The sequence below is a fragment of the Mizuhopecten yessoensis genome, unplaced genomic scaffold (assembly GCF_002113885.1).
Source record: "Mizuhopecten yessoensis strain PY_sf001 unplaced genomic scaffold, ASM211388v2 scaffold4123, whole genome shotgun sequence".
Lineage (NCBI taxonomy): Eukaryota > Metazoa > Mollusca > Bivalvia > Pectinida > Pectinidae > Mizuhopecten > Mizuhopecten yessoensis.
Window position 1 is genome coordinate 990605 of NW_018405387.1, and position 16244 is coordinate 1006848.

The 16244-nt window shown below is 35.9% G+C and overlaps 1 protein-coding gene across 1 annotated transcript; it reads right to left on the reverse strand.

Moving 5' to 3' along the window:
- Positions 1-481: 481 nt before the first annotated feature.
- On the reverse strand, positions 482-5653 carry LOC110448665 (zwei Ig domain protein zig-2-like). Its single transcript, XM_021495042.1, has 9 exons — positions 5516-5653; positions 5132-5225; positions 4027-4066; positions 3625-3779; positions 2884-3088; positions 2422-2508; positions 2068-2228; positions 1656-1772; positions 482-1252 (listed from the first exon to the last, which is right to left on the reverse strand). Exons 2-9 carry the CDS (start codon positions 5207-5209, stop codon positions 1244-1246), a joined length of 852 nt encoding a protein of 283 aa, XP_021350717.1. The 5' UTR covers positions 5210-5225; positions 5516-5653; the 3' UTR covers positions 482-1243.
- Positions 5654-16244: the final 10591 nt, after the last annotated feature.

Genomic DNA, 16244 nt, shown 5'->3' on the forward strand with positions numbered 1-16244 from the left:
GAGGTAATATAATTAACACGATTGTCTAGATCCAAGATTAAATTCTGATCCGTACGGGACACGAGATGTTGATTAACACTAATGAATAGTAATTACTAAATACGGTAATTTTGCATTCATAAGATTGTTAAGTTATAATAATTAAATTCTTATCTGTACAGTATACGGAATTTAAAATATTTCTGATGAATATTATGAATTCGATGCGAGGCAAATGAATTATCACGATTTGTTCTTATTCGTACGGAACATTAGATGTTGAATATTACTAATGAATATTATCAATTCAATGCGAAGCAATACATTTTTTATGAGTAAACTCTTTTTCGTGTAGATAACTAGACGTTGAATATTACTAATGAATATATTTCAATTAGAGGCAGTTGAATTCACAGTCTATGAGATGTTGAATGTCTTGAATTTATCATCAAAACAAAATGCGCACATTTACACATAAAGAATCACCCAAGAGAAATTTAATAAATTGAAACATTTATTTACACATAACATGATAAACAGTCAATATATTGAGCATTTACTTGTAATGTGATTTGAAACACAATAAAATTAAAGATTTATTTCAATAAATAAATAAATTCATTTGAACAGGAAATGGCACAATACAAAATGTGAGCACAATTATGATTGGTAGAAATGATATGTCATTTGTCTCCCCCACAACACAACCCTTCGGACTTTCTTGATCCCTGTAAGATGGAGACATAAATCCATGTCGTCGAAACTCTTGGAATTCTTTACTGGTATTAATGAGTTTCACAAATATTCTTGCGATGATCCATGAGATATGAAATTGATGAGAATGCGAACGAGTTCATAAAAACACAGAACACCAACAATTCATTGCACATTTTCCAAAAAAATAAATAAACAGGTTTGTCTTTGATTTAATGTTGTGTCCGAGAGCGTACGCCTCCTCTCCACGTCACGTGACTAGATCGGCATTGTAATGTTTATAATATCGTCTTGCGTATCGTATCTCGTCTCTTGTAGTTTTACGGAAAACATTTTCATCGTCTTCTCCATGGCCCCTTGTCGGCTTGATACTTTTGTTTAGATGTAATTGACACAGTTTAACAACGCTAATAAATACTGAAAACATCACAGTAAGAGAGAGACAGTTCGTCGCCAAGGTAACCACGTACAAAAGGGCCGTCACCATGGATAGTACAGGCCGTCACCACGGCCACACACGTACAGCGTCGTTATGGGCAGTCGACTTCACTCATTTGGTCTGGGAATAAAAAAAGAAGAATAAAAATCAAGTTATATTATTTCTTATAAAAGATATCGTTCTGGACTAACATTTTTTTTTAAATCTCCAATTAATATAATTTGCAAAATTGTAAACAAATAAACACATTAAATCTCCAGCACGCACACAGGCATACACACATAGGGAGATATTAGCCAGGTGGCATAGGACTAGGAGTAAGCGCCTGAAAAGGCAGCTCCTGCAAATTGTATCAATTGTATATCTATGTACTGTAAAGCGCTTTAGTTAGGCTTATGTTAGCTAGGTAGGGCGCTATATCAAAATGAAATGCTGTATATGATTATAATTATTATTATTTGAAACATATTACATGTATGAAGTTGTTTATTTGTTTTATGAGTCGTAAAATGTTGACACCTACCGGATATACAAATGTCGATTTCGTATCTGCCCCGGAACCGTTATCTGCTATACAGGTAAATACACCCATGTGGCTCCATCGAACGTTTCGAATTAGAAGATCGCCGTTTGGTAAAAGCTGTAGATATAAATAAAAAATCCAATAAGTATGCTGTTTAATGTCAGTATCGTATAAATAGTGTATCATATTAAGATATTTAAGATGCTTGAATTGAATTACATCGCAAAAGTTTATTTAAAAAAAACAAAAAAAAAACATCGTACATGTATTTGGCAAAATAAGCAAACTGTTTGAACAAAAGTTTTCCTCAAAATTTACCTGCGGAAGCGGTAAAAACGTGTATAATAACTCAATAGTGTATTTGATAATCATTAGCTCAATTGACAGTGAAAAACGTTTAATTAAGTCTCACCCCATATCCAGGATCGCTCTCTGAGATTTCTTTTCGAGATGGTGTACGCCACGTGATTCGGGGTTTAGGAAATCCCTCCGCGCGGCAAAACAGTTGAATGGTGGCGCCACTTTTCTCCACTCGGTTACTTGTCCAAAGGTATATCCGTGCTGACATTTCATCTAAAAATAGAACGAGACGATAAGTAACAGTTGACAGGGTCTTGTCAGCCTCGTTATCGATGCATTAAATAGAAAACAAGATTTCAAATTTTATGTAATTTAATAGATTTTTTTTGTGTAAATCAATTACTTTCAAGGAATTAATTCATTTTTATGTATTTATCAACAAAAAAAAGAGAGATATATTACTCACCAGTAAACGATCTCTTTACCAGACAGCTCTTCTCTTCACTATCGTCACGGAATTTATCTAAGTCCGTGCTATCGTCAACAAGTCTATCTGTTAACAAATAAATAAAAAAAATATTAAATGTTATTTCATTTCAGTTATAATTTGTCTGTTTTTAACCTTGTTATTAGTTATTTATTACATATTTATTGATTTTGGATAATAGGATTTTTAGTGATTCTTTTCCTGTGCCGTATTTCTGACGCAATGTCACTTGCTGCGTGTGATTGGCTACCTGTGTTAAGGACCATGACGTAATTCTTGGTAAACAATGAAAGTCCACTAACACGCCTCAGGACACAAATCAATACCTGGACACTTTCAATATCACTGATATATAACATTTGATATAGCGCCCTATATAGACCATTCTAAAGCGTGTTTCACCTGGTTTTATCTGAATACATAATACTCCGGTTTACCTACCTACGCGGAGTGATGTGGTGCTCGTTATCCTCCGAGTAGGCGTGTCGACCACGCACGAGTAATCTCCCTCCATGTCCGCTGTGATACAGTCCAGATAAAGCAAGGCTTTGGTATAGCTCCTCCTAAGTAACGGACGCCCTTCCTTATCAACAACATCTTCGTAAAACGCCTCGTCGTTTGTATTTGAAAGCATATCCGGTGAACCCTAAAATAGCAAAATCAACATGTTTATTAATGTTTGCGACAAACAATGGTCAATTTAGACTTATCACACTGTCCCTTGTAACATTAGACCATCAAGATATCTTAGGACCCGAAACGACGGCATTTGGATACACAGTTATCGTGTGACCACGACCGGTCAACCTCCGGCCAGAATGATGTTTGCCTCCGATAAACATATAACTTACAAATGACAGATGTTGTGGCCATTATTCCAAGATGCCCGGTTACGAAAATTGTTACTTTAACTACGCCCCAACAATATTTTAAGTTGATCAATACAATGATATCATATATACGATTGTCTTAATACTGAATTACCAGATATGGTATGTTATCGATATAAATAAAATGCGATCATGGAAGCACAGAATAAGATAAGATTGTTTTAGTCTACTGTAGAAGACATTCAATTAGAAATTGTTAAACCTTTTAGAATTTCATTTCTTCTACAGTGGCGTTGTAACACAAGTTCACACAATTTTAACACAATTTCTTTTAAAATTAAATTCTAGTTACCTGTTCTATGCGATGACCATCTTTCACCCAATGAATTGTTGGCGGAGGAGTGCCTCCCGCCTGACAAGTTAACACCGCACTTTTTCCAAAAACGATCGTGTCTTCGGGTAAATCGCCATTCTTTTTAAAGAACAAATCAAGACCTAATTTGCGTGCTGGAATAAATAAAAAAAAAAAAGATATTTAAAAAATGAAATCTGAATACAATAACTATTTATTAGTTTAAAATGTATTTTAATTCCTTGGGAAAAATCCTTTACTGTACAAAACATTCGTAGGCGCACTAAGGTATTCCAAGAGGAATTTTCTTTAATATAAATAATCTAAATGATATTAAAAATGTTGAAGCTTCATGTTCGTTTTTGATTTTATATAACATACATAAATAATTATAAAACCTACGTGATTGTCGCTTTGCTGTTCCGTAGGGAGATCTTGCTTCCTGCAATGCAAAATGAAAAATGAAAATTATCAATCCATGTGACAGAGGATAACTGGTTCCTTACTCTGCGATTTGGGTTTAATTTGGCACGCGTTACTCATGAATCTGGCCTGTGCTATTTAGTTATCAGGTAATTTTACATACTATTTAAATAAAAGTAAATTAATTAAAATTTACAGTCTAACAGTTGCGTCATTTTGGGTTTTTGGCTGTACGCCAAGTCGTTCGGGGTTCTAACTCGTGACCCAAATAGTTTGGCATACAGCCAAGTAGGGCAGTGAGGCAATGTGCCACACAGGCCATGCGCTTTTATGAATGGAGTGTATTACAACTACATTCTACTACGTGGAATGTGAGCCCGCGGCTAGCAGGAATGCGTCACTTGTGAACAGAAGCAGTAGACCGAAGTATGGGAGTGTCGCTCCGGGTGACCCCGTGTAAGAGTGCGACACAGGTGCTTATCGCCATACTACGACCCAACGCATGCGTTTCTAGAGAAATCCATTCATAACGCCACACACTATGGTGAATTACGAAAATTATTTGTCGACAGAATTTCGAGCAGTAAGAAAAATTGTTATGATATTCTTCATCCAATATATGTCCACAGTAATATTCTCAGTTCTAACCGATGTTTTGTTTCTATGTATCGTTCTGTTTTAAAAAGTTATCTTCAATTGTTTTCGGATCTATATGTCCCTTCGTATAAGAGAATTATTAAGACCAGCATTCACGATTTTGTAGTAAAGAATTTCTCAGCCACATTCTTTATGAAGATTTTTTCGGCACACTTACTTTGAAACTACAGAAGAAACAGATATAAAAAAATCACTGCTTTTATCCCGATAATTTCAAGATTTTAGAAACAAGTCTTATTCTTTTTTTTATATATAACTTCAAGATTGTAGAAACTGGGATTTGTGATGTTTAAGCAGTTATCAAAAAAATATTGAATGTTTCCAGAACCTTCTAGACTCGTGCTCGCCTGAGGCCTTATAGAAGTCCGCCTGTCTAAGTAATTAATACGTTTTAATTCGTAGTCGCAACGTCGGAAAATGTACTTACCAGATATCTGCCCGCCGATAGGGACAAACACAGCAAGAGGGACACCAGATAGCCCAAAATCGTCGCACTGCTGCCCATTCCTCGTATAAATAATCTGTAATAATATCAAATCAAACAAATAAATAAATCATTAATGAAAAATAAAACAAAGAACACTATATATATATATAAAGTTGAAAACCCAAGCAGAAAATATTTTATGCTGAAGTAAGGAAATTTGTCCAAAATATTCTTAGGTGTAAATATCAATTATTTTATGATTAATTATTCAACATTTCGATCTATTTCATCATGTATTGTTAGAACTCACCATCAACTTATGTAAGTCTTGATTTCATAACTTCAAAACCCCCCAACATAGAATAGAAATATAATGTTTCTTACCTCAAATCAAAAATCCCGAGAAAAAAATGTTAACAATTTTTTATAATCCGTGTAGTAAGCTCAAATGTGTTTGTCCGGGATCCGATACAAGTATATATGTATTTCACTGTACGTGTCGAGTCGTTATGTCCATTTAGCTCTCCTTCCGTCCATTTATACCTTGTGGTGACGTCAGCACGTGGCAAAACGGCCTGTCATTCGCTAATGTATATATACAGGGGTGTATTCTGCGTAAGAAGGCCGCGCCCCTTTGGAATTGTGATACGATCGATAGTCTCTGGTTTGTATATGCCGTATCTGGTGACCAGAGTCGAACCGCTTTACAGGAATATTGAAGTTCTTATACCATGCTAAACACCATTTTTCGTGGTCAGTTCTGCTTTCATTTTTCTCTTGACCACCGTAATGTTGGAATTATTTTGAACAACCGTTTTAAAATCTTGATTTTTGTTCTGTCTAAAAAAGTTAACGTTTTAATCGTGTAAAATGAAATACTATAGGTTGTCTACCGACTTTATATTGTAGTAAAGTTAACGTTTTAATCGTGTAAAATGAAATACTAAAGGTTGTCTTACCGACTTCACATTGTAGTAAAATATAATTCAATAACGTTGAAATAAACAGTTTGAAACCTAAAATCATAAAGTGTTATTATTCATGCACAGGCCCCAGTAGCGTAAATGTCAAATCTTTTTATTATTTAGTTTTGTTTTCAAAATATTATTTGAGTGTATTAAACAAATACGTACGCGTTGGCACATACAATTGTAACGTAGACAATTACCATATGTATCGGCCAAGCATTCTGACATTTCTAACAATATTACGTTGCGGACGACTAGTTTTCTTTTAATGAACAAAATCATGAATAATACAGTTTTCATTGTCTCTTGATTGAGGAAAAAATATCCGCAGAAATCTTACGCAAAGGGATTTATTCGTTATTCTAAGCACGTATACGTATACCCTGTCGTGACAACACGTAGCGACAACTTGATACCGGTCACGTACGGTTTGGCCCTGTGACGTTGCATGCAGGTCTAGAGTCAATTCGTTTTTTAGTAGTAAAAACGTACTTATGAATAATGTTGTAATCGGCTTTTCAAAATTCAAATTATTTTCTGCATAAGTTCATTGTTATAGCTTACTTGTATGTAATATCACAAACTCATTATTTCTTATAGAATACAAATTTTTACAAAATATTTCGATCTGGTAAGTAAACGATAGGTTATCGATGATTTTGGGTATTTTTAAGTATGTAATATCGCATAATCATTATTTCTTATAGAATAAAAAATAATATATTCAAATAAATTATTTATATTTACAAAATATTTCGATCTGGTAAGTAAACGATAGGTTATCGATGATTTTGGGTATTTTTAAGCATTGTTATAAACTTGCAGTGTTTGAAATGTGAATTCGGAATGTACATATGTACGACGGTAATTTGCTCTGAGTATGTCTCGTCAATGATAAGGTTAAGATGTATGCACCAGACACAACCTTCACTGTCCTTCTTTGAGGAACTTTTCTCTCACATTGATTACGTCAAATCTATTTCTGTCTGGATAAAGACCTCGGCCATGGTAATTCTACTGATAATAGAGCGTTAAGATCGCCCGAGGTGGCAAAGTTAATACTACTACGTCGGGGCGGTCCATTCACGGCTTACTAATGTGTAGAATATCTCCGACTTCCGTGTCTGGAGGGCAGGTGTGAGGTCAACAAGGTCACGATATATTTCACCATGTTTTACGACTCATTTGAAATCGACACCGCGTGCAGAATGTGAAGGAGACTTTGTAGACTTCCGTTGAGTCCACATTTTGAAATATTTGAGAGTATTTCTTTATTTCACTACGAACTGAATATCTGAATATAAAACGTTTGCCATGCAGTCATAATCCAAATGTCATTTACATTTTGAAAATGATTTATTATTGGAAAAAAAGCAGAATAATGAAGTTTGAAGCTGTTATATATCATTATTAATATATGGGTCAAATTATTAAATATACATATACCTTATATGTATTAATGTAAATCTGTTGTCTGTCAACCATCTGTCAGAGTAATACGTACTGGACTGACTACACGGCCGCTGGTCATCGTGACGGACGCACGCTGGACACAAGAGTAATAATACGGCCATCAAAATATCATCCTGTCCACGTTGACACACTAATGGAAAAACCGTACGGAAATCTACTGCTAACGAGCGTTAATCACTTACGAAACGGTTAGGGTAAGGCCACTATAATATTCAGAATGAAATCAAGAGGATAAAAATGTTCACATTCCCAACTTTTGTCACGTTCGTAAAGAAATAAAACGTGTTAAATCAAAATAAAACTGTCATTAAAATAGGAAAGGGAAGGCAATGCATGCCGTGTACATGTACGAACCACCCAACTAACGGAGACAACGGAAAGCGAGATATTGATTAAACTTTAGCAGTCCATCACCACACACGTTTAGCAGAAGAGATTCTCCATTAAAAGTTATGTAAGGACGTAAGATTACACTGACTACACTCTGATCTGGAACAACCTGCTACTGCAAGTGTTAATCAAGTAAACTACATTGTTGACAAAAACAACCTGTCGAAGCGTGAATTTAAAACAATCTACTTCTGCAGTGTAAAACATAAAATTACACCTACGGCACGTGAATCCGAAACATTCCTTTACTTTAAGTTAAATACACTAAATTAAACAGACGAAACGTGAATCTGAAACATTCTGCTACTCTAGTGTAAAGAACATTACTTACACTCTCCTATGTAAGAGTAAATAGACTGAAGTAAACCGACGAAACGTGAATCTGAAACATTCTCCTACTCTAGTGTAAAGAACATTAATTATACTAACGACACGTGAATCCGAAACAATCTTCTATTGTAAATGAAAATTACACCAACGAAACGGAAATCTTAAACAATCCACTACTGTAGTGTTAAAACATTAATTACACTAACGACACGTGAATCCGGAACAATCTTCTACTGTAAATGAAAATTACACCCACGAAACGGGAATCTTAAACAATTAATTACAATTTCGGCACGTGAATCCGAAAAAATCATTTACTGTAAGTGAAAATTACACCAAAACCCCCAGGAATATTAAACAATCTTCGACCATAGCGTAAAAACATAAAATTACACTTACGGCACGTAAATCCGAAACAATCGTTTACTGTAAGTGTAAATTACACCAAACCCCCCAGGAATATTAAACAATCTTCGACCATAGTGTAAAAACATAAAATTACACTTACGGCACGTGAATCCGAAACAATCGTTTACTGTAAGTGTAAATTACACCAAAAACCTAGGAATATTAAACAACCTTCGACCATAGTGTAAAAACATAAAATTACACTTACGGCACGTGAATCCGAACAATCGTTTACTGTAAGTGTAAATTACACCAAAACCCTAGGAATATTAAACAATCTTCGACCATAGTGTTAAAACATAAAATTACACTTACGGCACGTGAATCCGAACAATCGTTTACTGTAAGTGTAAATTACACCAAAACCCCCAGGAATATTAAACAATCTTCGACCATAGTGTAAATACACAAATTTACACCCACGAAACGTGAATCTAAGACATGCTACCAAAGTGTTAAACGCATCAATAACATTTACAGCACGTGGATTCGATACACAAATTTACACCCACGAAACGTGAATCTGAAACAATCTACTGATGCAGTGTAAACATTAACTCGAACAATCCACTACTGTGATGTAAATACACTATATTACACTGGCGAAACGTGAAACTAAAACAATCCAAATTGTTATGAAAAACCCAATAAATTACCATGACCACGTATTTTATAGTATTATATAGTCATTGCAGATAATTGTTTTCCAATAATTGTTATACAGTTTATCGGTGCCTTTTTTAAAAATTTCATTGTATGGAATAGCTTTTGTCTACATGACGTAACAATTCTTATCATATACATGTCCGTGGTATGTTTTTTTTGCACGTGTCATAATGCTGTCTGTGCGAAGAGCATATCACGAACCAACCCATATCCGCCAGGCGCGCGCCATATCTGCCTTGCACGCCATATCCGTTTAATATCCGGTTCAACACTTTTCAGAAAAATCACACCTCAAACTGGTAGTGTTCACACACTGTGGGTAAAATTTGATTATAGTTAAGCTCGTGAAATATTTTTTTTTCTGTGTGCCCCCGGGCTGGTTATGGAGTATCGGGCAGATACGGAGTATGATATAGATACACGTAACGGTATAATCATATGATAACCTCTAATTCCGTCGTTAAACATATATTATGACGTCACGTCATACACAAAATAATATATAGATAAAAAGAGTAAAATGATACAGAAAACGAAAGCTTGTTAATATAAAGGCTATTGAAAGAACCAGTTACGAACTTCGTGAGAGCTGATTTTGATTAATCCCTCCCCCCTTCAAAATGAAAATAAAAACTATTCGCTGAAGCTCGTAAATAGACTTCACATACTTATCTCTGATTGGCTGAAATCTGGTACATATGTACTGGGAAAGGAATCAATGATTATGGAACACCTACACGAAAGATTATCATCGCTTTCCGGTCACCTCTCCAGAGTTTGGTATCGACCGTCCTATATATAGTGAAATCGGTTATACCATGGCGGAGTAAATTGTTAACCAATCAAAATGGCAGATTTTCCATCGCTAAGCTCCGTCTTTGAAAACAAAAAACAGATAAACAATTAACTTTGTTGATCCGAATATGGTGTTATTTCTCGATGCCGAGTCCCTGTTGTCCTGGATAATATAATAAATTTCTTGCACAATACCTGTAACTGTTGATTGAAGTAGTGTTGCATTGTTAAAATCGGTGGTTAAATTGTACTAAATATTATTTTATGGTCACTATCAATTTTCAAATTGTGCTTATTTATTGTCGTTTCGTTAAAATACATGGATTTGTTTACGTTGATACTTTCAATAGTCATATAATAACAGAATTGTTGTTGATCCTTATATTGAAACACTTGATTATTATACGTATTGTATACTTAATTGTTGTAATGTTACACTTGATTGTTGTATTGTTATATATTTGATTGTTGTATTGTTATATATTTGATTGTTGTATTGTATACTTAATTGTTATAATGTTACACTCCATTGTTATAATGTTACACTTGATTGTTATATTGTTACACTTGATTGTTGTATTGTTACACGTGATTGTTGTATTGTTACATTTGGTTGTTGGAATGTAACACATGATGGTTGTTTTGATTGTTGCAATGTAACACTTAATTGGTGTTTTGTTACACTTGATTGCTGTACTGTTACACTTGATTGTTGTACTGTTACATTTGATTGTTGTATTGTTATATATTTGATTATTGTATTGTTACACTTGATTGTTGTATTGTTACACTTGATTGTTGTACTGTTACATTTGATTTTTGTATTGTTACACTTGGATGTTGTACTGTTTCACTTGATTGTTGTATTGTTATATATTTGATTGTTGTATTGTTTCGATCGTTCGATCCAATGTTTACACTTACGGCACGTGTGTTACACTTGATTGTTGTAATGTTACACTTGATTGTTGTACTGTTACACTTGATTGTTTCAATGTTGCACTTGCTTGTTGTATTGTTACACTTGATTGTGGCAATGTTACACTTGATTGTTGTACTGTTACACTTGATTGTTGCAATGTTGCACTTGCTTGTTGTATTGTTACACTTGATTGTGGCAATGTTACACTTGATTGTTGTATTGTTACACTTGATTGTGGCAATGTTACACTTGATTGTTGTATTGTTACACTTGATTGTTGTAATGTTACACTCCATTGTTGTATTGTTACACTTGATTGTTGTAATGTTACACTTGATTGTTGTACTGTTACACTTGCTTGTTGTATTGTTACACTTGATTGTTGCAATGTTACACTTGCTTATTGTAATGTTTCACTTGATTGTTGTAATGTTACACTTGATTGTTGTATTGTTTCACTGGATTGTTGTACTGTTACACTTAATTGTTGTTTTGTTACACTTGATTGTTGTTTTGTTACACTTGATTGTTGTACTGTTACACTTGATTGTTGTAATGTTGCACTTGCTTGTTGTATTGTAACACTTGATTGTTGTTTTGTTGCACTCCATTTTTGTATTGTTACACGTGATTGTTGTAATGTTACTCTGGATTGTTGTATTGTTACACATGATTGTTGTACTGTTACACTTAATTGTTGCATTGTTGCACTTGCTTGTTGTATTGTTACACTTGCTTGTTGTGTTGTTACACGTGATTGTTGTAATGTTGCACTTGCTTATTGTAATGTTTCACTTGATTGTTGTAATGTAACACCTAATTGTTGTTTTGTTGCACTCCATTGTTGTATTGTTACACGTGATTGTTGTAATGTTGCACTTGCTTGTTGTATTGTAACACTTGCTTGTTGTATTGTAACACTAGATTGTTGTATTGTTACACTTGATTGTTGCAATGTTACACTTGATTGTTGTATTGTTACACATGATTGTTGTACTGTTACACTTAATTGTTGCATTGTTGCACTTGATTGTTGTTTTGTTACACTTGATTGTTGTAATTCTACACTTGATCGTGTAATTTTTCACTTGATTGTTGTAATGTTACGCTTGATTGTTGTATTGTTACACTTGATTGTTGTAATGTTACGCTTGATTGTTGTATTGTTACACTTGATTGTTGTAATGTTACACTTGATTGTTGTAGTGTTACACTTGATTGCTGTATTGTTACACTTGGTTGTTGTAATGTTACACTTGATTGTTGTATTGTAACACTTGATTGTTGTATTGTTACAGAAATTAACAAAAAGTAAAGTATACTGACTGGAAATAAAATACAGCATGTATATGATTTTTAAATTATTCAAAACGAGTCTTCCGTTTTTTTGTTTTCATTCCGTAACATCGATTAACCGATCTTTCCATTTCGCACATATATGCGCATTCTATTGCACAACGGGCGACGAATCATTAAATCGTAAATCTGTGCGCCGGATGTGCGAACGATGTGCGGACGGTGTATACAGGATGTGCGCTAGGTATTTAAAGGGGGTTAAGCGATGACACAACTGTAACGCAGCTTGACAACTTGTAACACGAACATGTATATTAAAATTTGATACTTACCCAAACAGGTATGAAATAAACACCAACAAACCGGACACATATATCATTTTTTAACAGTATATACATGTTAGTAAAGCTGATTAACCGAGAAACTTGTTTGATAACTATTAACAGTTAATCGCTTTATCCTTAGCTAAACAGGAGATATGAAACGGGACACTGATCTGACGGACGTCACTGTTACAGTTATTTAACATTTCACACCGACAAATGTCCCCAGTATCACCTTGTGATAATCTGTTCATCCCCATCGTCGGGAAAGATTATAAAACCAAAAGGGCAGATCCAGGAATTCGAGATAATGTTGACGCAAAACCAGCTTGATATTTTTCCTCAGCACCTCTCCGAAATCCCGAATCGATGTTTTTCAGGTCGATAGTGAAAAAGAACGTAAAACAGAAATTCTTTTATTTGCAATCACACGCTCACAACAGCTAGGGTCATATGAGGTTTGGTTTGGTTTGGTTTGGTTTAGTATTGTTAAACGTCCTATCAACAGTTATGGTCATTTAAGGACGGCCTCCCCTGTGTGCAAGACGCATGCGTGTAGTGTATGGGTGTGTATTTTGGGAGGCTGTGATATGTTCGTGTTTGTCTCCATGTGATAGCACGGAACTGATGCCGACTTTATAGTGCTGACTCACTGAAACATACCTCCTAAGACACCCAGCAGGACACCCCACCCGGTCACATTATACTGACAACTGGCGAACCAGTCGTCCCACTCCTAAATTGCTGAGCGTTAAGTAGAAGTAGAAACTACCATTTTTTTACAGACTCTGGTATGTCTCGGCCAGGGGACGGAACTCAAAGCCTTCCTCACAGGGGCGAACGCTCAACTAAAGGCCAAAAGTGAGGCATTGTCAAGGGAGACATTAGGAAGAAGAAAGTTGTTTAAAAAGTAGAGAAAATATAAGATCCCAAATTTAGTCGCCTCCTACGATCATGCAATGGGGGCAGCAGGTATAATTCTAACGCCCTACCTGCAGGGAAAGGTCATATGAGGACGGGTGGCTAGGTAAACACCGCCTAAAAAAGAAAGTTGATAGAAAAGAAAGAAGACAGGAAAGATAGGAAACGAAAACGCATGAATGGACACATGCTTCGATCAAATTACAGACACGTCGCAGATATCTGTCTTTATGATATCGTAGCAAACGACTCTTAAAACGGTCCGCCATAATTAGGACCTTTCGTTCTTATATTATCTCTCCGGAACCTCATGCTCACTTCCGTTTTTTTTTTATTTTCTCTGACTCTTACATACCCTCTTTGCTGTTGTCTACAATATCATTAGCGAACAGTTCTTGACCTTAACAAATCTGCCTCTATAATTAATTTCATCACTATCCCGGGCCTCGAAGAACGGATCTACTCTGTAAAGTAAACGCTTCTACAACGCCAGTTATTTACCATCCCGTGTTTAAATTTTCATTGGTGAACACGTCTTGCCAGTCAAATAACTGCTTATACATGTCTAGACCTTCAATATCTCCTTTCTACAATAGCATGACGAAAGCCTTGACCGCGAGATGACCGTTTGTACATTGTACACGTTCACCTACACTAGCACGAACTCTAAGCGTGAATGGAGGTATGCTCTTAATCTCGTGATTGGAGTAATCAAAATGAGTTCTGATTTTCCTTCTGTGGTTTCAATTTCATTATATTTAAACACGTCTTTACACTGATGTCCAACAAGACCGCTTCTAATTGACACTAAAAATGACCACAATTGTTCTGTAGCCTCATGATATGTACACTTTGATACCAGCAGCACAACAATGATGATTTTATCCTCAACAATACCTCAAATTAGTTGTACGTTTTTAGTCCCAGCACAGATCCTTGAACAGCACAAAGGGGAAGAGTTTAATAAACCGAATCAATATCGTCTGTCGTCACTTGTTGCTTCCATTCGGTCAGATAAGGAACTGCATTCACGGGTTCCTGCTGTCTGCAAGGAGACGTTCATATTCTCGTTTTCGGAAATTCTTCTCATCATCTGTAACACAAGAAATTATAGGAACACTTTCCTTCCCTTTCCACATTTAAGACAGAGAAATGGTTCTGGGTCCCTGATCGGACATGAAAAGGAAAACCACGTGGGATTTTAGTCCGTGTATTCTGGTTTACTTCAACATTAGGACCTTCTGCGCGCTTCCATCCGTGCCAATAAGAGTGATAAATATAAGTTAGAGAACTTGTTTCGCAATTGTTGTGAAGCAAAGTTTATAGAAATGGTCTTGAACTGGTTGAGGTATTTGGAGTTCTCCATTTTCAGTAGGAAACGCCATTCTGATGTATGTCAACTGTCTGCAAGCATCCAAACATCCCACACTACCTTAACTGTTTGCATCCCTTTATTTTGTAGCATTGGACAGCCAATTTAGACTTGATAGGAGCTAATATTGCCCTGACCTGTTTGAAAATTTCTAAAAGTTCCTTTACCTTACCCTAGTCAACAATATCAGGCTCCTTTGGGTCCGTTAGCTTTCCTTTCTCTCTCAGAAGAATCTCTCTACTCGGATTGCTATGCGTCCTCCTTATGTTTTTCCGTTCTTCCTCAGAATACGTAAACATTCAGGAACCCTTCCTTTCTAGTCATCAGGAGGCAAACTGGCATTGGTGTGCCGTGATCATAGCCTGGGCCCCTATTCATGAAACTGTTCTCACGCTCAAGCATGGATCCTGTGTTCTAGCCAAATTTCTTGTACCTCCCTTAAATCATGTTATATGGTCAAAAGGTCAAGTGTGAACATTGAAAACAGTCTTTCCAAACTAAAATAAAATTGACAAAAAGTTTGTTTTATGTATTTATCACTGGCACAAGAAATTTGACTTGAGCACAGAATCTGGGTTTGAGCGTGAGAACGGTTTCATGATACGCCGTCCAGTTCCTCTGGTTTCACTCCTCTTTCCTCGGTGTTTCGACCTCTCGCTCGCTCGATTCATCTCCTCAAACGGCTATTATCTGTCCCTTATGTTTGTCGAAACTGTCTGGTAAATCGTCTTCTTTGTAAAGTCTTCAGTCCGCACTCTCCCGATGGTTCCTTAACCTCTCTTTGTTCTCTTTTTCACAGTGTGCTATAGAGATACTAAAATGATGCTAGTAATACCCGCTGTCTCCTTTTCAACATTCCCTTCATGCGGTATCTCTAAGACCCTGTACAAGTCATCTTCAAATCGGTGACACGTTTCTTTCTCAGAACGTGTAGCTTTGCTTTCCACTCTCTGATAAACTACCATACGGTCGTATCCTCCTCCTCCTCCTCCTCCTCCTCATATTGACCATGGTCATCTTAAACCACATCCTCTGTTTGACAAGGTGCACTGCACGTTGTATAAGGCTTACAGATTGGCTCACAGCCAATCTTCAAACGACGCATCTTCGACCCTCGTTCACTCTTGCAGGTCCCTCCACAACTGTAGGAGTTCTTCCGATTTCGTTCTGGTGTTATTGTTCCATCTGTTGAGACTCTTATCTTCTCTCCTTCTAAAAAGACTTTGTAAGTGTCTTTACCCCCCCCCCC

Bases quoted from the DNA above. Each gene is read 5' to 3' on its own strand.
- LOC110448665 (XM_021495042.1), bottom strand. From the start codon at position 5,209: ATGGGCAGCAGTGCGACGATTTTGGGCTATCTGGTGTCCCTCTTGCTG. The intron at 3,780-4,026 runs GTAGGTTTTATA...TATTTATTCCAG, and splicing joins AACAGCAAAGCGACAATCAC to CACGCAAATTAGGTCTTGAT. The intron at 3,089-3,624 runs GTAACTAGAATT...TTGCTATTTTAG, and splicing joins ATGGTCATCGCATAGAACAG to GGTTCACCGGATATGCTTTC.